Source organism: Triticum urartu, chromosome 1 (genome assembly GCF_003073215.2).
Source record: "Triticum urartu cultivar G1812 chromosome 1, Tu2.1, whole genome shotgun sequence".
Lineage (NCBI taxonomy): Eukaryota > Viridiplantae > Streptophyta > Magnoliopsida > Poales > Poaceae > Triticum > Triticum urartu.
In genome coordinates this window covers 101,565,558-101,592,864 of record NC_053022.1, presented here as the reverse complement: position 1 = coordinate 101,592,864, position 27,307 = coordinate 101,565,558, and the positions used below count along the sequence as shown (strand labels likewise).

The following is a 27,307-nucleotide window of genomic DNA, read 5'->3' as shown; positions in this document are numbered from 1 at the left end:
ACGTCGTCATTGAAGGCGAGTTCGGGGGCTACTGAGGGAATCCTGGATTATGGGGTCCTCGAATGGCCGGGCTATGCGGCATGGGCCAGCTTGATGGGTCGTGAAGATACAAGATCTAGGACCTTCCCCCATGTCCGAATGGGACTCTCCTTGGCGTGGAAGGCAAGCTTGGCGCTCGGATATGAAGATTCCTTTCTCTATAAACCGACTCTGTACAACCCTAGGCCCCTCCGGTGTCTATATAAACCAGAGGGTTTAGTCCGTAGAGGCAGTCATAATCATACATGATAGACATCTAGGGTTTAGCATTACGATCTCGTGGTAGATCAACTCATGTAAACCCTATACTCATCAAAGTCAATCAAGAAGGATGTAGGGTTTTACCTCCATCAAGAGGGCCCGAACCTAGGTAAACATCATGTCCCCTGCCTCCTGTTACCTTCGATCCTTAGACGCACAGTTCGGGACCCCCTACCCGAGATTTGCCGGTTTTGACACCGACATCGGGGTCACTGATGGATCACTAACCAACCTATACTAAGCATATAGGATAACAAGTAAAGTAACAACAACAGGTTACAAAAGCAAACTATGCATCAGAATAGGAACTATCGAACAACAGTAGCAAAATCTAATGCAAGCATGAGAGAGAAAGAATGGCCGATGTAGGAATGATCAAGGGGGTTTTGCTTGCCTGGAAGCTCTATTGAAAGGGGCTGGTCGTCAGGAGTGTAGTAGTCGGGAGCAGCGTCGGTCTTGGGGTGTACCGAAGAGAAGAGGGGGAAGAAACAATAAATATAAAAGCAAACAAATGCATCATGATGCATGACATGGCAATATGATGTGCTAGGGGTGACCTATTGCAGCGCTAAGCGTTATAGACGGAGCAGGAAATTATCTGGGGATAGTTTCCCAGCTTTCCGTAGTTATTGGACAGACAAACCGGAGGGGAAGGTTCTATGTTTGCAGTGTTAGAGGCATGTGACAGGTATGTGTAGGGCATAAACGGATTGGTCTTATTTTTCTGAGCAACTTTCATATATAAATTATGTTCATCTGAGTTACGATTTATTTTATATGATTTTTCAAAGTTTAAAAGATTTTCTAAATTTACTAGATTTAATTTAATTCGAAATTATATTAAATATTAAAAGCTATGGGTACACAGAAGTGTACCCAGAGATGTGCACGTGTGGCTGACATGTGTGGCCAGTCAGTTGAGTCAGCAGGTCAACTGTTAACCAGTTGACTGGTCAACAGGGTCAACTGGTGCCCACATGTGATTGACTAGAGCAGCCCAATCAGCATTTGACTAGGACAACAGGGTCCAGCGGGACCCTCCTGTCAGTAATGTGTAGAGTTAATGGTAGGTTAGCTTAATTTAATTTGACTAATTAGCATGTGGGGCCTACACGTCAGTGATATATTATAATTTATAGATTTATTGAGACTAATCCTAAGTAGTTACAATAGGCCCACATGTCAGTGGGTGTTTAGGGCCAGTTTTAGTGGCTAATGACAAGACGAGTGGGCCTGGCCAGTGTTTTCGCGATGGCGCACCAGCGGTGATGGTCGGCGACCACCGATGCAGCGCTTGCGGGGCGGCTGGAGGTGAGCCAGGCAGGGCAGAGAGGGGATTCGAGCGGGAGCTCACCGGGGAGCGCAAGAAAGGCTCCGTGAGGGCTAGGAGCTGCAGGTGGCGATAGATTCGATGAGGAACACCAGCGGCAGGCAGGAGGAAGAAGGCCTCGATCCAGCGTAGGAGGGTCTTCCCAGCGTGATCTGCTCCATGTAGTCGAAGTAGAGGTGGCAAGCGGAGTTCTCGGCACTGGCTCAGCATTGCAGGGACGACGGTGGCCGCGGGAACGAGCTTGGTCATGGCGATGGTGGTGGATGCAGCTTCTGTGGAGAAGGAGGCGAGCAAGGGAGAGGAGGAAGTGGGTGCTAGGGTTCACCAAGGAGCTGTCGGGGTGGTCTAGTAGGCGTTGGCGAGGGCGGGGAGGCGGTGGATGCTCAGCACATGGCACATCTGCGGCGTGGACGTGGTGCACGCACCCACTGAGCCCCTCTGAGCAGTAGGAAGAAGGGGGAATCGGTTGGGCCTGCACTCTGGCCGCTAGGGCCTAAGTGCACAGTGCCCCGACTAGTCCTTTCCCTTTTTCTTTTGTTTTTCTGTTCTTTTATTCATTCTTTGTCTTCTATTTAATTTAGCTACTAAATGATTATTGTCAAATGTGAAACTTTGCACATAAATCAAGCACAATATTTTGGTATTGCACAAAAAGTTTCAGAGCATTTAAAAAAAGTTTAAATATTTTTAGAAATAGAAAAGGTCATTTATTTTGCTGCTGACCCACTTAATTAATTCCTAGGGGCATTTTGGGAATTTTAGTGATGTTGTTGTCTTTAACATAATTACTTATGAATTATTTGTAATATTATGAACTATTTTATTTTACTATTTGAAGAAGTAAATATTTGACTTGCATTTCAAATGGGATTTCGAATTTGATTTTTGGACAAGTGGCAATTTGCATAGTAACCATGATGACATGGCCATCATTAGGGGGAGATTACTGTAGCATGATTCTTGGGGTGTTACAAGAAGGGAGGGTGGGTGGGATTTTAGACTGGAGAAATGTTCTCCAACAACCACAACCCGACCACTTCCAACACCTGAATTGTCTAATGTCACTAGCACCTCCAGAACTGCACGGCTGCCGAAGATCTAGACAGAGGAGGAATTTTACCAGGGAAAACCCCAACCTTGCTCGCCTCCAGATCTCGTGCACCTCCATGAGCCAATCGCTCAAGATACCACTTTGTTAAGCCCAAACTACCGCCTGAAGTTTAAGCACTTCTCCAATTACACAAAAGTGAATTCGGGGGCAAAACTTGGGGGATTTGTACTAGGTTTTGCACCGCGAGGGTCTTGGGAACGTAGTAATTCAAAAAATTTATTCGATCACGCAAGATCTAACTAGAAGATTCATAGCAACGAGAGGGGAGAGTGTGTCCACGTACCCTCGTAGACCGAAAGCGGAAATGTTTAGTAACGCGGTTAATGTAGTCGAACGTCTTCACGATCCAACCAATCCAAGCACCGAACATACGACACCTCTGTGTTCAGCACACGTTTAGCATGATGACGTCCCTCGAGCTCTTGATCCAATTGAGGACGAGGGAGAGTTCCGTCAGCATGACGATGTGGTGACGGTGTTGATGATGTGATCCGCGCAGGGCTTCTCCTAAGCACTACGACAATATGACCGAGGTGGTAAACTGTGGAGGGGGCACCGCACACGGCTAAGACAATTGATCTTGTGTGTTCTAGGGTGCCCCCTACCTCCGTATATAAAGGAGGAGAGGGGGAGGCCGACCGGCCTCTGTAGGGCGCTCCAAGTCCTAGTAGGATTCCACTTGGTGGAAGGGGGAAGAAGGGAGAGGAAGAGGGAGAAGGGAAAGGGGGGCCGCGCCCACTCCCCTAGTACTATTCGGACTCCCCATGGGGGGGGGCTCCACCTCCTTGTGGCCTGCCCTCTCTCTCCCCTAAGGCCCATGTTGGCTCATTACTTCCCGGGGGGTTTCGGTAACCCCTCCGGCACTCCGTTTTTACCCGGTACCTCTCAGAACTCTTCCGGTGTCCGAATAAACTTCGGTCATCAAAACTCCTCGTCATGTCTGGGACTCCATCCAATTCTTTATATCTCAACCATTTTGAGACTCCTCGTCATGTCTGTGATCTCATCTGGGACTCCGAACAAACTTCGGTCATCAAAAGACACATAACTCATAATAAAAATCGTCATCGAACGTTAAGCGTGCGGACCCTACGGGTTCGAGAACTATGTAGACATGACCGAGACACATCTCTGGTCAATAACCAATAGCAGAACCTGGATGCTCATATTGGATCCTACATATTCTACGAAGATCTTTATTGGTCAAACCGCATAACAACATACGTCATTCCCTTTGTCATTGGTATGTTACTTGCCCGAGATTCGATCGTCGGTATCTTCATACCTAGTTCAATATGGTTACCGGCAAGTCTCTTTACTCGTTTCGTAATGCATCATCCCGTAACTAACTCATTAGTCACATTGCTTGCAAGGCTCATAGTGATGTGCATTACCGAGAGGGCCCAGAGATACCTCTCCGATACACGGAGTGACAAATCCTAATCTTGATATATGCGAACTCAACAAACAACATCGGAGACACCTGTAGAGCATCTTTATAATCACCCAGTTACGTTGTGACATTTGATAGCACATAAGGTGTTCCTCCGGTATTTGGGAGTTGCATAATCTCATAGTCAGAGGAACATGTATTAGTCATGATGAAAGCAATAGCAATAAAACTAAACGATCATTATGCTAAGCTAATGGATGGGTCATGTCCATCACATCATTCTCTAATGATGTGATCACATTCATCAAATGACAACATATGTCTATGGTTAGGAAACTTAACCATCTTTGATTAACGAGCTAGTCAAGTAGAGTCATACTAGGGACGCTCTGTTTGTCTATATATTCACACATGTACTAAGTTTCCGGTTAATACAATTCTAGCATGAATAATAAACATTTATCATGATATAAGTAAATATAAATAACAACTTTATTATTGCCTCTAGGGCATATTTCCTTCAGTCTCCCACTTGCACTAGAGACAATAATCTAGATTACATAGTAATGATTCTAACACCCATGGAGTCTTGGTGATGATCATGTTTTACTCGTGAGAGAGGCTAAGTCGACGGGTCTGCAACATTCAGATCCGTATGTATGTTGCAAATCTCTATGTCTCCATCCTTGACTTGATCGTGGATGGAATTTAAGCGTCTCTTGATGTGTTTGGTTCTATTATGAAATCTGGATTCCTTCACCAAGGCAATTGCTCCGGTATTGTCACAAAAGATTTTCATTGGACCCGATGCACTAGGTATTACACCTAGATCGGATATGAACTCCTTCATCCAGACTCCTTCATTTGCTGCTTCTGAAGCAGCTATGTACTCCGCTTCACACGTAGATCCTGCCACGATGCTCTGCTTGGAACTGCACCAACTGACAGCTCTACCATTCAATATAAATACGTATCCGGATTGTGACTTAGAGTCATCCAGATCAGTGTCAAAGCTTGCATCGACGTAACCATTTATGACGAGCTCTTTGTCACCTCCATAAACGAGAAACATATCCTTAGTCCTTTTCAGGTATTTTAGGATGTTCTTGACCGCTGTCAAGTGATCCACTCCTGGATTACTTTGGTACCTCCCTGGTAAACTTATAGCAAGGCACACATTAGGCCCGGTACACAGCATTGCATACATGATAGAACCTATGGATGAGGCATAGGGAATGATTTTCATTTTCTCTCTATCTTCTGTTGTGGTCGGGCATTGAGTCTGACTCAACTTCACACCTTGTAACATAGGCAAGAACCCTTTCTTTTATTGATCTATTTTGAACTTCTTCAAAACTTTATCAAGGTATGTGTTTTGTGAAAGTCCAATTAAGCGTCTTGATCTATCTCTATAGATCTTGATGCCCAATATATAAGCAGCTTCATTGAGGTCTTCCATTGAAAAACTCTTATTCAATTATCCTTTTATGCTATACAGAAATTCCGTATTATTTCCAATCAACAATATGTCATCCACATATAATATTAGAAATGCCACAGAGCTCCCACTCACTTTCTTGTAAATACAGGCTTCTCCAAACGTCTGTATAAAACCATATGCTTTCATCACACTATCAAAGCGTATATTCCAACTCCGAGAAGGCTTGCACCAGTCCATAAATGGATCGCTGGAACTTGCACACTTTGTTAGCACCTTTTGGATCGACAAAACCTTCTGGTTGCATCATATACAACTCTTCATTCAGATATCCATTGAGGAATGCAGTTTTGACATCCATTTGCCAAATTTCATAATCATAAAATGCGGCAATTGCTAACATGATTCAGACAGACTTAAGCATCGCCACGGGTGAGAAGGTCTCATCATAGTCAACTCCTTGAACTTGTCAAAAACCTTTCGCAACAACTCGATCTTTGTAGACAGTAACATTACCGTCAGTGTCGGTCTTCTTCTTGAAGATCCAATTATTCTCTATTGCTTGCCGATCATCGGACAAGTCAACCAAAGTCCATACTTTGTTCTCATACATGGATCCCATCTCAGATTTCATGGCCTCAAGCCATTTCATGGAATCTGGGCTCATCATCGCTTCCTCATAGTTCGTAGGTTCGTCATGGTCAAGTAACATGACCTCTAGAACAGGATTACCATACCACTCTGGTGCGGATCGTACTCTGGTTGACCTACGAGGTTCGGTAGTAACTTGATCAGAAGTTTCATGATCATCATCATTAGCTTCTTCACTAATTGGTGTAGGAATCACCGGAACTAATTTATGTGATGAAGTACTTTCCAATTAGGGAGAAGGTACAATTACCTCATCAAGTTCTACTTTCCTCCCACTCACTTCTTTCAAGAGAAACTCCTTCTCTAGAAAGGATCCATTCTTAGCAACGAATATCTTGCCTTCGGATCTGTGATAGAAGGTGTACCCAACAGTCTCCTTTGGGTATCCTATGAAGACATATTTCTCCGATTTGGGTCTGAGCTTATATGATTGAAGCTTTTTCACATAAGCATCGCAGCCCCAAACTTTAAGAAACGACAGCTTAGGTTTCTTGCCAAACCACAGTTCATATGGTGTCGTCTCAATGGATTTAGATGGTGCCCTATTTAACGTGAATGGAGCCGTCTCTAGAGCATAACCCCAAAACGATAGTGGTAAATCAGTAAGAGACATCATAGGTCGCACAATATCTAATAAAGTATAGTTACAACATTCGGACACACCATTATGCTATGGTGTTCCAGGTGGTGTGAGTTGCGAAACTGTTCCACATTGTTTCAAATGAAGACCAAACTCGTAACTCAAATATTCACCTCCACGATCAGATCGTAGAAACTTTATTTTCTTGTTACGATGATTTTCCACTTCACTCTGAAATTCTTTGAACTTTTCAAATGTTTCAGACTTATGTTTAATTAAGTCGATATACCCATATCTGCTCAAATCATCTGTGAAGGTCAGAAAATAACGATATCCGCCGCGAGCCTCAACACTCATTGGACCGCATACATCAGTATGTATTATTTCCAATAAGTCAGTTGCTCGCTCCATTGTTCCGGAGAACTGAGTCTTAGTCATCTTGCCCATGAGGCATGGTTCGCAAGCATCAAGTGATTCCAAAAGCCCATCAGCATGGAGTTTCTTCATGCACTTTATACCAATATGACCTAAACGGTAGTGCCATAAATAAGTTAGACTATCATTATTAACCTTGCATCTTTTGGCTTCAATATTATGAATATGTGTATCACTACAATTGAGATTCAACAAAAATAGACCACTCATCAAGGGTGCATGACCATAAAAGATATTACTCATATAAATAGAACAACCATTATTCTCTGATTTAAATGAATAATCGTCTCGCATCAAACAAGATCCAGATATAATGTTCATGCTCAACGCTGGCACCAAATAACAATTATTTAGGTCTAAAACTAATCCCGACGGTAGATGTAGAGGTAGCGTGCCGACGGTGATCACATCGACTTTGGAACCATTTCCCACGCGCATCGTCACCTCGTCCTTAGCCAATCTTTGTTTAATCCGTAGCCCCTATTTCGAGTTGCAAATATGAGCAACAGAACCAGTATCAAATGCCCAGGCGCTACTACGAGCATTAGTAAGGTACACATCAATAACATGTATATCAAATATACCTTTCACTTTGTCATCCTTCTTATCCACCAAATACTTGGGGCAGTTCTGCTTCCAGTGGCCAGTCCCTTTGAAGTAGAAGCACTCAGTCTCAGGCTTAGGTCCAGACTTGGGCTTCTTCCCTTGAGTAGCAACTGGCTTGCTGTTCTTCTTGAAGTTCTCCTTCTTACCTTTGCCCTTTTCTTGAAACTAGTGGTCTTGTTAACCATCAACACTTGATGCTCCTTCTTGATTTCTACCTCCGCAGCCTTTAGCATTGCGAAGAGCTCGAGAATAGTCTTTTCCATCCCTTGCATATTATAGTTCATCATGAAGCCTTTATAGCTTGGTGGCAGTGATTGAAGAACTCTGTCAATGACACTATCACCAGGAAAATTAACTCCCAGCTGAGTCAAGTGGTTGTGGTACCCAGATATTCTGAGTATGTGTTCACTGACAGAACTATTCTCCTCCATTTTGCAGCTATAGAACTTGTTGGAGACTTCATATCTCTCAACTCGGGCATTTGCTTGAAATATTAACTTCAACTCTTGGAACATATCATATGCTCCATGACGTTCAAAACTTCTTTGAAGTCCCGATTCTAAGCCGTAAAGCATGGCACACTGAACAATCGAGTAGTCATCAGCTTTCCTCTGCCAGACGTTCATAACGTCCGGAGTTGCTCCTGCAGAGGGTCTTGCACCTAGCGGTGCTTCCAGGACGTAATTCTTCTGTGCAGCAATGAGCATAATCCTCAAGTTACAGACCCGGTCCGTGTAGTTGCTACCATCATCTTTCAACTTAGCTTTCTCTAGGAACGCATTAAAATTCAAGGGAACGGTAGCACGGGCCATTGATCTACAACAACATAGACATGCAAATACTATCAGGTATTAAGTTCATGATAAATTAAAGTTCAATTAATCATATTACTTAATAACTCCCACTTAGATAGGCATCCCTCTAGTCATATAAATTATCACATGATCCATATCAACTAAACCATGTCCGATCATCACGTGAGATGGAGTAGTTTTCAATGGTGAACATCACTATGTTGATCATATCTACTATATGATTCACGTTCGACCTTTCGGTCTCAGTGTTTTGAGGCCATATCTGCATATGCTAGGTTCGTCAAGTTTAACCCGAGTATTCTGCACGTGCAAAACTGGCTTTCACCCGTTGTATGTGAACGTAGAGCTTATCACACCCGATCATCACGTGGTGTCTCGGCACGACGAACTGTAGCAACGCTGCATACTCAGAGAGAACACTTGTACCTTGAAATTTAGTGAGGGGTCATCTTATAATTCTACCACCGTACTAAGCAAAATAAGATGCATAAAGGATAGACGTCACATGCAATCAAAAATATGTGACATGATATGGCCATCATCATCGTGTGCCTTTGATCTCCATCTCCAAAGCACCGTCATGATCTCCATCGTCATCGGCTTGACACCTTGATCTCCATCGTAGCATCGTTGTCGTCTCGCCAACTATTGCTTCTACGACTATCGCTACCGCTTAGTGATAAAGTAAAGCAATTACATGGTGATTGCATTTCATACAATAAAGCGACAACTATAAGGTTCCTGCCAGTTGTCGATAACTTTTACAAAACATGATCATATCATACAACAATTTATATCTCATCACGTCTTGACCATATCACATCACAACATGCCCTGCAAAAACAAGTTAGACGTCCTCTACTTTGTTGTTGCAAGTTTTACGTGGTTGCTACGGGCTTCTAGCAAGAACCGTTCTTACCTACGCATCAAAACCACAATGATTTTTCGTCAAGTGTGTTGTTTTAACCTTCAACAAGGACCGGCCGTAGTCAAACTCGATTCAACTAAAGTTGGAGAAACAGACACCCGCCAGCCACCTGTGTGCGAAGCACATCGGTAGAACCAGTCTCATGAACGCGGTCATGTAATGTCGGTCTGGGCCGCTTCATCCAACAATACCTCCGAATCAAAGTAAGACGTTGGTGGTAAGCAGTATGACTATTATCGCCCACAACTCTTTGTGTTCTACTCGTGCATATAACATCTACGCATAGACCTGGCTCGGATGCCACTGTTGGGGAACGTAGTAATTCAAAATTTTCCTACGATCACGCAAGATCTAACTAGGAGATGCATAGCAATGAGAGGGGTGAGTGTGTCCACATACCCTTGTAGACCGATCCAAGCACCGAACATACGGAACCTCCATGTTCAGCGCATGTTCAGCACGATGACGTCCCTTGAGCTCTTGATCCAGTTTAAGACGAGGGAGAGTTCCGTCAGCATGACGGCGTGGTGACGGCGTTGATGATGTGATCCGCGCAGGGCTTCGCCTAAACACTATGACAATATGGCCGAGGTGGTAAACTGTGGAGGAGGGCACCGCACACAGCTAAGACGATTGATCTTGTGTGTTCTAGGGTGCCCCTGCCTCCGTATATAAAGGAGGAGAGGGGCAGGCCAACCGGCCCCTGTACGGCGCGCCAGTAGAGAAGAGTCCTACTAGGACTCCAAGTCCTAGTAGGATTCCACTTGGTGGAAGGGGGAAGAAGGAAGGGAGAGGGAGTAGGGAAAGGGGGGTCGCGCCCCCTCCCCTAGTCCTATTCAGACTCCCCATGGGGGGGGCGCGCCACCTCCTTGTGGCCTGCCCTCTCTCTCCCCTAAGGCCCATGTTGGCCCATTACTTCCCCGGGGGGTTCCGGTAACCCCTCCGGCACTCTGTTTTTACCCGGTACCTCTCGAAACTCTTCCGGTGTCCGAATAACATCGTCCAATATATCATTCTTTATGTCTCGACCATTTCGAGACTCCTCGTCATGTCCGTGATCTCATCCGGGACTCCGAACAAACTTCGGTCATCAAAAAACACATAACTCATAATACAAATTGTCATCGAACGTTAAGTGTGCGGATCCTACGGGTTCGAGAACTATGTAGACATGACCGAGACACATCTCCGGTCAATAAACAATAGCGGAACATGGATGCTCATATTGGCTACTACATATTCTACGAAGATCTTTATCGGTCAAACCGCATAACAACATATGTCATTCCCATTGTCATCGGTATGTTACTTGCCCGAGATTTGATCGTCGGTATCTTCATGCCTAGTTCAATCTCGTTACCGGCAAGTCTCTTTACTCATTTCGTAATGCATCATCCTGTAACTAACTCATTAGTCACATTGCTTGCAAGGCTTATAGTGATGTGCATTACCGAGAGGGCCCAGAGATACCTCTCTGATACACGGAGTGACAAATCCTAATCTTGATCTATGCCAACTCAACAAACACCATCGGAGACACCTGTAGAGCATCTTTATAATCATCCCAATTACATTGTGACGTTTGATAGCACACAAAGTGTTCCTCCGGTATTCGGGAGTTGCATAATCTCATAGTCAGAGGAACATGTATAAGTCATGATGAAAGCAATAGCAATAAAACTAAACGATCATTATGCTAAGCTAACTGATGGGTCTTGTCCATCACATCATTCTCTAATGATGCGATCCCGTTCATCAAATGACAACACATGTCTATGGTCAGGAAACTTAACCATCTTTGATTAACGAGCTAGTCAAGTAGAGGCATACTAGGGACAGTCTGTTTGTCTATGTATTCACACATGTACTAAGTTTCCGGTTAATACAATTCTAGCATGAATAATAAACATTTATCATGATATAAGGAAATATAAATAACAACTTTATTATTGCCTCTAGGGCATATTTCCTTCAGAAGGCGGGCAATACAGAGCCAGCCAGAACACGACGGCCTAGGGTTCAACCCTATTACAGATTAGTTGCCTTCTCTCGACCGATCTCTTTCTTATAAGCCATGACAACTTACCGGAAAGAAGAAAATGAATAGTTCCCTTACCGGAAAGTAAACAGCGACATGATGAAGACTATCAGTCGTCCGATCTAAGATCGACGTCGGACACGAGCTCCTCCTGGTGTGAAGCGGTGAGTGAGTGTCCCGGCCGTCAGATGAATATCTTGCAGCTGCATTTGAATTCCCTTGAACCGGTATGGGGTGCTTAACTGGTGAAGTGTTTGAAGTGTCGAATTCTTCAGTTAGGGGCCTGACATTCCCCTCCCCGTCACCAACCCCTAGAGCGGGAAGCAGAGGGGAGGTGAATCACAGACTCGCCGATGAAGTCGGGGGGGTAGGGGGTTTGCCCTAGCCGCCTAGGGTTAGGGATGAAAAAGGAGACGAAACTGTTGCATAATGTTTGAGCTAGAAGAGAGAAAAAAAATTGGTCTTGCTTAGTGAAGAGACAATCTCTTTATATGAAAAATGGCATTTTTAACCATTGTGCGAGATTTTTTTTTCCATTTTTTGCGAAAAGAGATTTTTTTTCCTTAGTCACATGTTTCTTAATTTAATTTCAATCATTCACAAAAAAAGTTCAATTTTAATCATTGAATGATTGTCTGGGTGATGCAGATAATGCAAGAGATAATCTATCGTATAACATGTTTTTTTTATCTTCTCTGCATGGTAATGAAATAGAGTGAAGTCTGATTTTAACCCTATGAATAAGAAAACATATCGTATCAAACACTGTACATGGCCTCCCCGCAAAAAAAACACTGTACATAGCCTAAGTGAGTGAATAAGACTAATTCAAACGAACTCTTTTTTCACATTTCTCTTTCTACACATCAATTAGTTTTCTGCACAAAATTAACCGACTCCAAGAAACTAAAACTGTCCGTCCATCCATGTGACCGAACGTGCTTCGAATTCTCTGTCGATGAGGAAAGAAACCATGCCGTTCGCAGAGTCCTAGGCACACAGGTTCGCTTCCAGATTCCTTAATACCAGCAAGATCTGCTCAAATTAGGCACGAGAAAGGATAAGTTAGAGGAGATGGGACACATTGGGCCAGCTAGGTGATGTCAGAATGTGGCAATGTGCATGTGAAGTGCTCACCGTGTCCACGACGACGGGGTCGACGCCCTGCAGTTGAAGCCTGTGGAGTTGCGCATCGACCGGGACAGCCGCGTCGGAGGCGAAGACGTCGCCGACGAACCGGTAGACCAGAGCGAAGCGCAGGTCGTGGGGAGACAGTGGGAGCTCAACGGTTTCGTCCTGCAGGTGCAGGGCACCGGCGGACGGCCACTCTTCGGCGCCCGGTGCGTCGAGGTCCGGCCAGCGGGATTCAGGCGCGGCGCATGCCCAGTCCATGCTCGGCACCAGCATGTCGGCGTCAGGGTGGGCCGGCGGCTGCTGGCCGAGGGCCGCGCCGCGGCGAGGGTGAAGTGGCGGCGGCAGACACGCCCCGAGGCCGAGCTTCTGGGCCTTGAGGAAGTGCTTCTGGGCGTGGCTGCGGATCTGCACGCTCGTCTTGGTCGCCACCAAGGCCTCGATGCTCTTCCAGTCACGGCCGAATCTGCAGTCCCGCAAGAGGAAAACAAAATGGAAAGCTTCTCGTCAGTTCAGAGCTCCAAGTACAGGCAGAGAGGAAAGAGCAGCTGATCGAGGGATCGCTCACATGTGCAGGGCGTGGAGGAATCGCTCGTGCTCCTCGTCGGTCCACCTCTCCCGCGGCCTCGTGATCGTGTACGGCTTCCGGAGCTTCTTGTTCCTCCCCGCCGCCGACGACCGTGCAGCAGCAGGCATCCTTACGCCTCTGACCATTGTTGCCATCGTCTTCTTCTCTCTATCTCTCTTTCAGGAGCAGCGCTGAAAAAACCCTCTCTTTTCGGTAGCGGAAGCGGCGGTGAGGAGTCTGTCGAGAGCTGATGCCTTGCACTGCAGTGAAGTGTGATGAACTGAGGTGGCTAGGAGCGCTCGCGTATATGTACTGGTCCGTCGAGCACCGGACAGGCGAGAACCCAAGCCGTGTGAGGCGTGGGGCACGTGCATGCGCCGTGTCTTTCGACCAGGCCACAGCAAGAACACACGTGCCCAATGTGGCACGCGGGGATTAGCCGCACGTGTCCGAAAGAAGGACACGGCTTACATAGTTCCAGCTCGCCTTCCCTTCCGGTATGCCTGCAGTCTCGCAGCTCGGCAGCCGTGGTTACGCCGACCGAGGGCGCGTAACTATATAGGCCGAACTTGAGCACGCAGCAGCTCGTTGCCTCGAAACAACCCAGCAAGCGGAACCCAACAGAGCAGATGCATCACAAAAATAGCCGCACGACCGCGAGTACCACAACACGTCAACACGACAAGACTGCTGCTTCGTTGTTCTAAAAAATATAAGCTGCTGCTTCGCTAACCAGCATCGACATTCGACAAAGGAGCTGCCCCACATTTGCAATTGCAACATGGGGGGTTGCAACATCCATGTTCAGCTCGTGTTGCAAACACCTCCCGGCCGTCCCAGCATCTTCTGACTGTTGCGGTGTGCTGTTAGCTGTGTGCTCGGCTGTCTTGCATTGCTTGCCAGTGTTGCGGTCAAGCGCTGACTCATGTTAACCTCAAGGTCTACACAGCCTGCGTTGCGCTCGGCTGTCATGCGCTATGTTGTGTGTGCAAAACAGAACATTGAGGACAAGAGACGCCCCCTTTTTGGTTCCCTATTGCCTGTTGAGGGCGTTAACACGCTCGAGGTCTACTCTATGACATGGTGGTTTTACCCAAGTTCAGGCTGCTCGAGTAAAACCTTACGTCCTGCTATATGCAAGCGTGAATTCTCTAAGAATCAAACCCCTTACTACATAGCCTAGGCCTCCTTTTATAGTCACACAAGAGGTCACCACAATGGCTATACAATACCGCAGTGATATATACTCCCTCCGTTCCAAATTACTTGTCTTAGATTTGTCTAGATACAGAGGTATCTAGCATTAAAATGAGTCTAGATACATCCGTATCTGACAAATTCAAGACAAGTAATTCGGAACAGAGGAAGTACCTACCGCATTAAATGCAGGGGGTATGTGGCGCTACATCCCGTTGCCGAGGCATAGATGTCTGTCTCGTCCTTGCAGCGCACTCCTTTTACCATGACGTTGGGGTAAAGAGTCACTCTCCTGGTAAAAGAGGGGTGTGAGTCATCTGCATCCCCCACGTGACAGCTAACCCTCCGCCCCCTAAGGCCATGGGAGGGGCAGTAGCTGTGCTGCGCCGCTGCAAGAAGGCTCGGCAAGTCTTGTCGAGACATGGAGGGGGGCTTTGTTGGAGCAGCACCCACAGGAAAAAGCTATTGCAGCTCAGGGGCCTGCAAGCCTTGCATAGTTGTACACAGAGATGCATCGGTAATCTTGGCTTTGACGTTGTCAATGGTGTCACAACTCACAAGACTCTTCTCCCAGGGTGATGGTTTTGCCAGTGAGCGTCAAGCAACGCAGTTGTGGCCCATGCTTGTGAGATGTTCTCACTGCATCGACACGCTACTGGCCCCGTCCGAGCTAGTGGAGGCCTGCAAACACAACCCGTGTTGCGCTCGGACTCAATCAAAGCCTGGTTGGACACAGTTGACGGCAAGGCACGATAGCAGATGACACAAAAAGGACAGGGCAAAAAACAAACATGTTTCGACTATCCTTTGCTACATAGTAGTTTCAACCAGAATACCAGATGCTTCAGTTCTCAAATGGGGCAATCTGACTCAGAGTATGTTAGTGGTGCCAACTACTACTCCCTCCGTACCTAAATATATGTCTTTGGGGGAGTGTAAACTGAACTCCCCCAGCGAATTATATTTCAGAACAGAGGTAATAGGTTACAAGGACGAAAACTGTAACCATGGAGACGGGCTTGTGTGGAAACAAATGTATGATGTGAAGGATCAGACACTGGCCAATCACAGCTTGTAAACCGGTGTGATCCCAAGCAGCTGGAAGCATTGTCGCATGACGACCGCCGTCGCTTCGCAAAGCAGCAGCCGGCTTGGCTCCTCCGGTGACCCAACAACCTGTGAGTTGACAAAGATAACGGTTACATCTCATGTGCTGAAAAATGGGAGGCTGGCGCTTTTAGCACCTAGTAGGTGGAAGCTGCTGCAATTTTCACTTGGAATAAATTAAACCATGGAAATAGATAAAAGTATACCTGGCAGTTTGTGTAGAACCTTGTGAACATTTCGGATAAGTTGTATAGGTATTCACACAGAACACTGGGAAGGAGATTGGTGCATGCCTCTTCAACAATCTGACAGATAGAAGCACGTTTATCAATACAAAAGGGGGACAAGATCACACTTAATTAAGCCATACAGGAATAACTTGAAAATAGAAGTGCCACAATGCTTTACTAGGTGACTGGTCGGAACAAGCCACACACCAGCAAGCAACATACTTGGTGCGGCACTCCACGCACTTGATGTGGAGGCACATCGTGCAGACAGTACCATCCTTATATAGACGCCTTCACCAGCGCACGTGGCTCAGTCGCCACTTAACCACCAATCTACTCCCTCCGTTTCTAAATATAAGTCCTTTTAGAGATTTCAACACGGACTACATACGGATGTATATAGACATATTTTAGAGTGTAGATTCACTCATTTTGCTCCGTATGTAGTCCGTATTGAAATCTTTAAAAGGACTTTATTTAGGAACAGAGGGAGTAATTTTTTAGCACGGACAGGAATGGGGAGGTAGGCAAAGGAGCTCAAGGGGATTTACAGCTTTACATGGCAGACACCGTGCCAGTGCGAGGAGCCTAGTATTTCTCCTTGATTCTATAACTCTGCGGCTCTAAAGCTGGACATGAGCAAAGCCTACGACCGTGTCGACTGGAGTTTTTTGGAGAGAATCATGTCCCGGCTAGGTTTCTGTGAGGCCTTTGTGAAGCTAATATCAAAGTGCATCAGATCGGTCTCGTACAGATTCAAGATAAATTCGCTTTACACCGACCCAATTGTGCCAGGCAAGGGGCTCCGTCAGGGAGACCCCATCTCCCCCTATCTCTTCCTCATTTGTGCGGAGGGATTCTCGGCGTTGCTTCAACAAGCCGAGAGGGATGGCAGGCTGAAAGGCATCCAGGTGGCTCCGACGGCTCCGACGGTGTCACACTTACTGTTTGCCGACGACTCTCTACTTCTGTTCGAGGCCACTGAGGAGGGAGCATCTGAAATAAATCGTATCCTGCAGGTCTATGAGGCTGGGTCGGGTCAAATGGTTAACCGGGATAAGTCGTCCATCATGTTCAGCCGGAATACAAAGGCCACGGTCAAGGGTGCGGTGATGGATATTCTGGGTCTGCAGCAAGAAACGACAAATGGCAAGTTTCTGGGTCTCCCGCTTTATGTGGGCCGCTCAGTTAGGCAATGCTTCGAATACATAAAAGACCGGCTTTGGGCTAGGATCCAGGGGTGGCTAGAACGGTTCTTCTCAATGCAAGGAAAGGAAATCCTAGAAAGCCGTGGCACAAGCGATCCCGACGTATGCTATGGGCTGCTTTGATCTGACCAAGGGGCTTTGTGAAGAACTGAGCAACATGATATGCAAGTACTGGTGGTCGCAGCAGAAAGACGAGAGGAAGTTGCACTGGGTGAGTTGGGAAAAGATGAAACTACCCAAGGAGGACGGAGGGCTGGGCTTCAAAGACCTATATTCGTTCAATCTGGCTATGCTCTCGAGACAGGTGTGGCGCCTGCTGCAGTCCCCGGACTCCTTGTGCGCTAGAGTACTGCAGGCAAAGTACCTACCCCGGTGGAAGCATCCTTTCCGCTCTACCGACGATGGGCATGAGCTATACTTGGCGCAGCATCCTCAAGGGGTTGGAGATCGTAAAAGAAGGGTATATCTGGAGAGTCGGATCGGGGGAAAATATAAGGATTTGGGAAGACCCGTGGCTCCCGCGCGATCTGTCGAGATGTCCAATCTCTGGACGTGGGCAGAACATTCTGACCAAGGTTTGCGAGCTGATCGACCCATCACTAAACTCTTGGGATGAGGCGCTTGTGCGACAAACTTTCAACCAAGAGGATGCCGAATCTATCCTGTCCATACCAGTCTTTGATCAGCACGAAGATTTCATTGCTTGGCACTTTGATGCAAAGGGCCTTTTCTCTGTCAGATCAGCCTACAAAGTGCATGTAAGCTTGGTGAGGACCGAGAACCGGGTGCAGCAGGGTGAAGGAGCATCAAGCGCAGGTTGGCGGAATGCTGTTTGGCGAAGCATTTGGAAAATCAGCTGCCCCGGCAAAGTACACCACTTCCTGTGGCGGTTCGGGCACAATAGCCACCCCCTCCACATGAACATCGCGAGGAGAGGAATTGAATTAGATACTCGTTGCGCGGTGTGCAGGCGGCTGTTTGAAGACGGAGGCCATTTATTCTTCAAATGTAAATGGGTCAAGCAGGTGTGGAGGGCAGCTGGCCTTGACAATGTCAGACAGGATCTAATGACAGCTTGTTCACCCCTGGAAGTACTCGAGAAAGTTCTTGCCCTGCCAAACATGACGAAACTGAGGGTTGTTGGCCTGCTGTGGAAATGGTGGAGTAGACACGGTGATCGGAGGACCCCGGCAGAGTCGTTTGCCAGCCAGCTGATGATTATTGCTGCGGAATGGAGTGAGTTCCACGCGAAAGTACAAAAATCACCGTCAGTGGACCATGGTAGATGGAACCCACCACCTCAGGATTGGATTACAATCAACCTGGACGCCTCCTTTCTTGCTACCAATAGACAGGGAGGCTGGGGATGTATTGCCAGGGACACGCTCGGGGACGTCTTGTTCGCTGCAGCGGGGCCCCTCGCCAACCTTACTTCGGCCACACATGCTGAAGCTTTGGCCCTCATGAAAGCCATAAATCTGGCAGAAAGCTTTGGTATGGGCCAGGTAATGTTCATGACGGACTGTCTCCCATTGAAACAAGCGTTGGATACCAACTTCTCTGATCGAAACCATCTCGGGTGCCTCTTCCGCGAGTCCAAGTATTTGCTGCAATTGGGGTTCATTGAGTATAAAATCTTGTACGTGCGTCGCTCTTGTAATAAACCAGCACATTTATTGGCTGGCCGAGGTGTTAGGATGGGCATTGGTAGTGACCATGTATGGATCACGAACCTCCCCCTTGATGTAATGGGTGCTGTGGCCGACGATTTAGTCGAGCCCACTAGCTGATGGAATGCATGGTGTTCCAGATCAAAAAAAAAAACTCATGACCTCCTACTAAAACCACCCCACAAGAGCACAATGGCCCATAAACCAGGTTGTTCTGATTTCATGTCGAATTTAGCAAGTCCCATAATACAAGAGAGTTTTTGACACTACACTAGTGTCAAAAACACTTATATTATGGGAGGGAGGGAGTATTATCTATAAAACCAGTTTCCTAACGCATATCAAGTCAGATTTCCTTCAAACATACTCCCTCTGTATCAAAATATAAGACGTTTTTTTACACTGTTTGATACGGAGGGAGTACTTAAAGAATCTACAGAATATAACCACATCGAACTATGGCAGAGACCTAGCCTGGGAGGGGTCCATCAGGAACGGGAAGAAGGACAAAACATTAGGGGAGGAAAGAAGATGTACAACTTTTTGTTGACTCGCAGCCAAGTCATCCAAACAGTTGCCCATGAGTCTACACATAATTGGCACTTCAGTCATACGATACAGCAAACTACCTTCTCATAGCCTAGGGCAAAAGGGGTTGAAGTAAAATGTATTGATCACATTGTGTGTAACACGCTTTATTTGCGCCCAAAACAACAAAGCCTTTAGTCCCAAACAAGTTGGGGTAGGCTAGAGGTGAAACCCATAAGATTTCGCAACCAACTCATGGCTCTGGTACATGGATAGCAAGCTTCCACGCACCCGTCCATAGCTAGCTCTTTGGTGATACTCCAATCCTTCAGGTCTCTCTTAACGGACTCCTCCCATGTCAAATTCGGTCTACCCCGCCCTCTCTTGACATTCTCCGCACGCTTTAGCCGTCCGCTATGCACTGGAGCTTCTGGAGGCCTGCGCTGAATATGCCCAAACCATCTCAGACGATGTTGGACAAGCTTCTTTTCAATTGGTGCTACCCCAACTCTATCTCGTATATCATCATTCCGGACTCGATCCTTCCTCGTGTGGCCACACATCCATCTCAACATACGCATCTCCGCCACACCTAACTGTTGAACATGTCGCCTTCTAGTCGGCCAACACTCAGCGCCATACAACATTGCGGGTCGAACCGCCGTCCTGTAGAACTTGCCTTTTAGCTTTTGTGGCACTCTCTTGTCACAGAGAATGCCGGAAGCCTGGCGCCACTTCATCCATCCGGCTTTAATTCGATGGTTCACATCTTCATCAATACCCCCATCCTCCACCCTCAAAAATACCCCCATCCTCCTGTAGCATTGACCCCAAATACCGAAAGGTGTCCTTCCGAGGTACCACCTAGCCATCAAGGCTAACCTCCTCCTCACACCTAGTAGCACTGAAACCGCACATCATGTACTCGGTTTTAGTTCTACACTTCTACTAAGCCTAAACCCTTTCGATTCCAAGGTTTGTCTCCATAACTCTAACTTCCTATTTACCCCCGTCCGACTATCGTCAACTAGCACCACATCATCCGCAAAGAGCATACACCATGGGATATTTGTATATCCCTTGTGACCTCATCCATCACCAATGCAAAAAGATAAGGGCTCAAAGCTGACCCCTGATGCAGTCCTATCTTAATCGGGAAGTCAGCGGTGTCGACATCACTTGTTCGGACACTTGTCACAACATTATCGTATATGTCCTTGATGAGGGTAATGTACTTTGCTGGGACCTTGTGTTTCTCCAAGGCCCACCACATGACATTCCACCCAAAACAACTAGCACAAAATTCCTCCAAAAAAAAAAACTAGCACAATCAAATGTTTACTAATCACTGTGCCTGCTCACAGTTCAACAATATTACCAGACTACAGTTGTAGCGCTGGATCAAATGAATAGATTTAGTTGCGGCGACAATCATACCTCTGCATAACGGATAAGATACAGTCCCAAGACACGCTCATCTGGATGAGCAAGAGAAATGTTCCCACTCTGAGAACAAAAGGTAAACAATTTAATCCATTTCCAATGGCCGAAAGAATTTCATGGTGATTTTATATAATTGACAGCATAAACACGAAAAGCTAACAAGTGTTTACCACTTTTAGCTCTTCTACATCCATGTTGGATTTTCGAATGATGGAGCAGATACGAGCATGAGCATACTGAAGATAGACAGCGGTATTTCCCTGTTCACAAAGGGAATAAGGATGTAAATAAAAATTAGGGAGAGTGAGCAAAAAGATGATGAGGTCAGAATAGAAGTTCCGTTCATGCAAAGGAAAGACGATACAGTAATGCCAGCAACAGAAACACACACAACAAATACAGTATAAGGTACAGAGCATAGAGCCATAGAGTAAAGACGTTGATCCGTCCACAAAACGTGGGGTTTGAAAATACCTTGTCACTTAGCATCTGATCAAAGCTGAACGTGTAATTAGTCAGTCGGTTGTTCTTCAGATCCGCATACCTGCATTGAAGATAGAAAACATGAGTATACAAATCGATTTAGGATTAAAAGCATTAAATTATTCAACTTCAGTCCAACAAGTTTGTCCTCATAAAAGAAGAAAAACTGGTACATACTTGACAGCGCCATATCCTACTGCCTTTGAAGTTTGCTCTAGTTCCTCATCAGTCCAGTCAACAATTTTACCTGAACAAAACCATGATCATATAAGACTATTAAGAATGATCATATAAGACTATTAAGAAAACAAAACAAAGTTGTATAAGCGTACCGCTTACCATTTTCAGTGAGACGCTGGAGAAGTTCTGATTTACTTCGAGATTTAGCCTCATCAAGTAGGTCTCCCAACCGAACAACCTCAGTACTACGAGTTCGGAAGCGCTTGCCATCTGCTCCAAGAACAAGGCCAAACCCAACATGACTCGTTTTTGGGAACTTCTTTTCCTTTGGATCTGGAAGCCAACCAGCCATCCTGGCAGCCTGAGACAAAAACAATATGTAAAATGAAATCCCATGCAGAATATGGAATGAAGATAAAAACGGTTCTCTTGATCTGAAGAATTACTAGCATCAATATTGCAATAACAGGTTTCTGCTAAAGATAAATGGCACTTTGTACATGCCTTGAAAAACATATCAAAGTGCTGCTGCTGACCAACATCTGTTACATATATTATCCATTCCGCCTTCTCAACATTAAGCCGGTACCTTGAGAAAAGCAAGGACCAAGAAAAGGTGTAAGTTCATAAAATCCATCACTGCACAAACTAGACTGCATCAACTATGAATATACATCCACTTTGCTTCTACAGAAAACAGCTAAATAGGCACTCAGAAAGATATGAAGGAAAAAGCATGCATTATTTAACTACTAACCAAAGAGCAGCCAAGTCTGTCGAGGCATAGTTGAAGCCACCATCTCTTTTAACCACTATCAAAGGAATTTGATGACCTTGAATGAATATTACACGAGCACCCTCACTTTCCTCGATCAAACCTTGGCTACTCAATTTCTCCAAGACTTGCGGAATATAGGGATTATAAAAGCTCTCCCCCTGAAAAGTGAGTAGATGAGCTTCGTTTCTCACCGATTAACATAAAAAAATAACCTTTTGGTTGCTTCCAGGGAAGAGACTGGACATTCAAGCGAATGAACACAAAGGGACACAGATGCTTTGATCAGAGTGATTTTGGATGATACAGTAAAGTATAAAGTGTTGCAGAAAAATGGCATCAACAAATACACAACAAAAAGGAATTTCTTAAGTCTTGAAAATATCTCAAGAAATATTGGCTGGTAATATGATAAGCGGAAGAAATTGGCAAAAAAAGACAGGTTTATTAAATTTCTAAAGCAAAAGGATCCATAACAACCAATAAGTGAAGCCAGATTGTAATACTTGGCAGCAATTGTTAATTTACGATCTGCGAGGATTCTATGACAATGAGAAAATATGCCAGGGTGAGTAAACTAAGATTTAATTTGACTACCGGCATGTTCTTTCATTATGATTCAAGTGGGAGAAAGAAAATAAACACCTTTGAGCAAAACTGCTAATCAACAAACATTGCACAAGTTTCAGTTCAAGAAAGTACAATAGTTCATGTTGCAGTTTGCATACAACAAGGATATTATGAGGGCAAAGTTCAAACATTCAAGAAACAGATGTGTTGGGTTCAACATTAAAAAAATCAGGTTGCAGCTACATTCCGTCGATACTTTATTGAGCAAACTTTACAGATCAGTAAAAAAAGCAACATTACCTTTTCTTCAAGTTGTACATCTAAGAGCTTGTAAACCTGGTCAAATTCGTTCCTGCTGATTTCACATATCTTTTTCCAAGCAGCACGATACTTCTCCTCCCCTCCCTACAGTGTGTTGTTGCTGAGGTTAGAAGAAAAAACCACAATCTTCCCAGACTCCACATGCAAGGTGAACTTACCTGTAACCGAACAACAGCTTGTTGAGCCCTATCTTTAAATTCTGCATCTTCATCAAATCTTTGTTTGGATGCTTTATAGAAAACCTGCAGCAAATAACCAAATTAATATATGACTATTTGTTTAATGAATCAGAAATTCTAACACAATGTAAAATAAGCACTTCTTTTGACTTTGGCAATATAAGCACAATGCATGGAACAACACCTTACCTGAAGGTCACCAATAGCCTGGCTGCCAAGTTCCTCCCAATTCGGAAACTTTTCAAATAGAAATTCTATGAGCATTCCAAACTGCATGAACAAAGACCAACATGGTTTAGTACACGAAGCAGAAATTCGTTCAACTTAGAAGGCCTCCATATAAGCAAGCAAATTTTACAGTTACTAGTGCCTAGAGAACAAGCAGAAGTAGATATCTCTGCCAATGCAATAATACTAAAACTCCAATTTCTCCAGCACGGTACAAAATAGTTCGATCAAGTATAATTTCAACTGTTAGTATGTTACAAAATACTCCCTCCGTCCGGAATTAGTTGACGCTCAAACGGATGTATCTAGACGTGTTTCAGTGCTAGATACATCCGCTTGAGCATCAACTAATTCTGGACGGAGGGAGTAGTAAGAAAGCTTAGATATCAATAGTACATCTAATAATTACAAGGTTACAAAATGTAATTAAAGAGCAATCAAAGAGCTAAAGGAAAACACAGCAGCATTTGGATAAACAAATTAGATCAAATTACATTGTGAAATGGAAACAAGCTCTAGTTTATCAAACTACCAAAGTACAGAAAGTAGTGCACATTGCAGCAATGAATAGAGCACATCATAGTGTAATAGGTAGTAAGTAGATCTCATGGAAAATACCATCAACAGAACCTGCCAAATATTTGGTGGCACAGAAGAACCGCACCAAATGAACATTTTAATGCATCAATGTGTCAAAGGTACATGAAACTGGAAATGGATGCAGGCCCAAAAATCATAACCACACCCAGGAAAAAATAAGGATGAATTTATGTGCATAACAACATTCTCTATGAACCAAAAGGGTTCAAAAGATTAAGAGGTCATATGTTTGTACCCGTATTTTTCACCAGAAAAAAAGCAAGTATTTTAAAGTACCTAAAGGTCATAGCACCAAATCTATTACCTGTGTACCCCAGTCTCCCACATGATTGCGTCGGAGAACTTCAACATTTGAGAATTCAAACATGCGTGCTAAGGTGTCTCCGATGATTGTTGATCTTAGATGCCCAACATGCATTTCCTTTGCAATATTAGGAGATGAGAAATCAAGCACTACCCTCTTAACTGGCAGAATTGGTGCCCAAGTTTTGATACCATTCACAAGCATATCTTGTATTCTCTGCAACAATGTAGTTCAATGGTGCTTAGCAGAATGGAATTGTAGTATCAATGAATGCATGCAAAGCTTGCAGATAAAACAATCTCAGGCAGACCTTAGCAACCCAGCTCTTGGATAAGACAATATTCACAAAACCAGGACCAGCAACAGAGGCTGATTCAATAACGTCACAGGCAGGCAGGTTCTTAGCAATCGCCTGTGAAAAAATCAGCACGTATAAAAAGGTTGAAATGAATGAACAAGGAAATAACTTTTTTTCCCGCAAAAAAAAAAGTTCTAACCTGTCCGATTGCATTGGGGTTTTTGAAGCTTGTCCCGGATCCCTTTACTTTTGACCACAATCCCATTGCATTGTTGCTGCATACGGTTTAGATAAAGTTTCTTGATGAGCACATTGAAGGGATGCTAACATGAACAGGAGTCACACATGTCCGGATCATCAAATAAAATAGACACATAGGGGGACGTACCACTGGTAGTCACCAAACTTTCCCGTGCAAACTTCAACTATCGGTTCTACATCCACTTCAGGCACTGTCGCACGGAGTGACAGGGCCGCCAAATTGGAGATCTGCTGCTTGACACTCCCAGCTCCCTGCATGGCCTAGCAGTTTGGGTCGTCACCATCTCAATTAAGTAGATACGGGCAAACACACACACAACACAATCATCTCCAGAACCAGCAATCCAATACTCACCGGCGCCGCAGGTTCCTGGGCCGAGCCTGAGGCAGAAGTGGAGGTCTCGTCTCCCATGGTGGTGGAAGCGTAGCAGGCGCTCCTTAGTGACCTTGCGAAGGGAGATGCCCTACAATGACCTAGCTAGATAGGCAGCACAAAGATAAGCAACAAGGCCGAAATTAGGCCCCAAAAAGAAAGAACTATGAGGTGAAACTTGTTATATCGTCAGCCACGAATCCCCACCAAGCTACAATTTAAACCTAGCATGTCATAGGTTAACTTGAGCAGAGTGCAGAATGAACGACAGCCTTTTTCATCCCCAATTCCAAAAGCTGTGGGTAAATTCGCATGACCCCCATACGCCGACTAGCAGATTCGTGCACAACAAATTTACTTTAGGGTGCTATAAACCGGAACCATGTGAAACTAAATTCAAATCAAACATCTCAAGCACCGTACACTCTAAACCCCGCAAGAGGTCCACTAGACAATCCGCCATTCCCTGTAAAATCTTCGGAGCTCGCAGGCGCGGACCCTAAACCAAAAACCGCACCAAACTCAAACCCATGACCCCTCGGATTTCTGCTGCCAAATCAGACCTCGCAACTCCGAGCGACGCGGGGACCGCGCGGCGCTATGAACGGCCGGAGCGGGGTGGAACCGGATGGGGTCGGGGGGGGAGGAGAAGTCGCGGGAGCGAGGACTCACCGAATCGTGGAGCAGCGCGGCGGGCGGAGACGAGGAGTCGCGCGGGGGTAGGCGCCGCCACTACTGCAGTTGCTGCTGCGGCCGCGAGTGCCCGCATCTCGACCTCGTTCGCGAATAAATACGCTCCCACGCCGCGTGCAGGGAAAGGCTAGGCGAGGGTTTTCGGTGCGCCTTATCGGGCCCGTCAAGTCTCGACCTCTTTGGGGCGTGGATATGGAGCCAAAGGCAGTTTCCGCTCGAAATTTGCTTACGTTTGACTTTTATAATCTATAAATTTCAAGTCTTTGGGGCTTATTATGTGTGGATATGCCAAACAGGTTAAGATTTTTGAACAGATTTCGCTAAAAAATCTGACGTCATATTTTTTTTAAAAAGAGGTTAAACCCACGGCCTCTGCATCAATTGATGCATGCAGCTATCTTTATTAATTATTTCACAAAGGTCCGACAAAAACATACATCAACTCACCCAAAGCCATCAACTCACCCGAAGCCACCAGTCACACCTACAAACTCAATAATGTGAAATGCTCTCACTCTTCATATCTAAAAACGGTGTCATCACCGATCCATCCACATAACGATTAAGACCAACAGTCGGTGCAGCCTACCTAAAACGCACACCACATGCACATGTTTTTAGGAGCCGCCATCATCATCGGACCACTGGCCATATTCAGAAGAGAAATCCACATCATTCTTGCAAGTCCGGACATCCGTCGACGCAACCATGGCGCCCAACCGCGCCACCGCCCTGCGCTCATCCGTCCAGACTCGAAGACTGGAAGATCTGCCGTGCGTAGCACTTGCCAACTAGGCATGACTCAGCGTAGCACCTATCGACCAGGCATGACTTGACAGCTTCACCGAAGCTCCGTGCAAGACGAAGCCGCTTCACCTCCTGCCTCTGTCTTCCAGCGCTGCTCCACAAACAATGCTCCCAAGAGAGAAACGGCACCGTAGTACTGTCATCGTCCGATCTGGAAGACCAGATCCTAGGGTTTCCCCCGAAGCAGCACGTGGGTCGACAGCATTTACATAACGATGCCCTCATCAAGGTAACGGCGCAAAATGCCGCCATCGCCCGCCAACGACTCTGTTTTCACCGGTAACTGTGTCTCCCCGACTCGTGCCGGAACTAGATGACGAATCTCGAGACCCGACCACCCAGCCGTAGGCCGACCACCTCTGGCGAAAGAGGTGACCACCACTACCGGCTACACCGGCCATAACAGATCTAACGGAGGTGCCGCCGACGCGACCACCAGGCCCTTCATTCCGCCGCCGCCGATCCAAAGGCAGATGGTGTGCCGCCGCCGCCCGAACAGGGCTGGCCACCACACCCGCAGCCCGCGCC

The 27,307-nt window shown here is 45.8% G+C and overlaps 2 protein-coding genes across 5 annotated transcripts; both read right to left on the bottom strand.

The window, feature by feature from the left end:
• Positions 1 to 12,343: 12,343 nt before the first annotated feature.
• LOC125550489 (protein REVEILLE 6-like) lies at positions 12,344 to 15,167 on the bottom strand. The gene is made up of 3 exons (XM_048713500.1): positions 13,325 to 15,167; positions 12,763 to 13,222; positions 12,344 to 12,660 (listed from the first exon to the last, which is right to left on the bottom strand). Exons 1-3 carry the CDS (start codon positions 13,477 to 13,479, stop codon positions 12,616 to 12,618), a joined length of 660 nt encoding a protein of 219 aa, XP_048569457.1. The 5' UTR covers positions 13,480 to 15,167; the 3' UTR covers positions 12,344 to 12,615.
• Positions 15,168 to 15,297: 130 nt separating this feature from the next.
• On the bottom strand, positions 15,298 to 26,171 carry LOC125550462 (arginine--tRNA ligase, cytoplasmic-like). 4 transcript variants are annotated; one of them, XM_048713464.1, is made up of 18 exons: positions 25,952 to 26,171; positions 25,262 to 25,380; positions 25,034 to 25,167; positions 24,845 to 24,920; positions 24,658 to 24,759; positions 24,348 to 24,563; positions 23,405 to 23,485; positions 23,195 to 23,278; positions 23,016 to 23,120; positions 22,128 to 22,306; positions 21,875 to 21,959; positions 21,530 to 21,731; positions 21,368 to 21,437; positions 21,182 to 21,251; positions 20,878 to 20,967; positions 20,702 to 20,770; positions 15,835 to 15,933; positions 15,298 to 15,697 (listed from the first exon to the last, which is right to left on the bottom strand). In XM_048713464.1, exons 1-18 carry the CDS (start codon positions 26,046 to 26,048, stop codon positions 15,587 to 15,589), a joined length of 1,989 nt encoding a protein of 662 aa, XP_048569421.1. In that variant the 5' UTR covers positions 26,049 to 26,171; the 3' UTR covers positions 15,298 to 15,586. The 4 variants fall into 4 exon arrangements, with proteins under 4 accessions (XP_048569421.1, XP_048569428.1, XP_048569437.1 ...); XM_048713471.1 differs by having other exon boundaries at positions 25,034 to 25,158; XM_048713480.1 differs by having other exon boundaries at positions 25,262 to 25,384; positions 25,952 to 26,101.
• Positions 26,172 to 27,307: the final 1,136 nt, after the last annotated feature.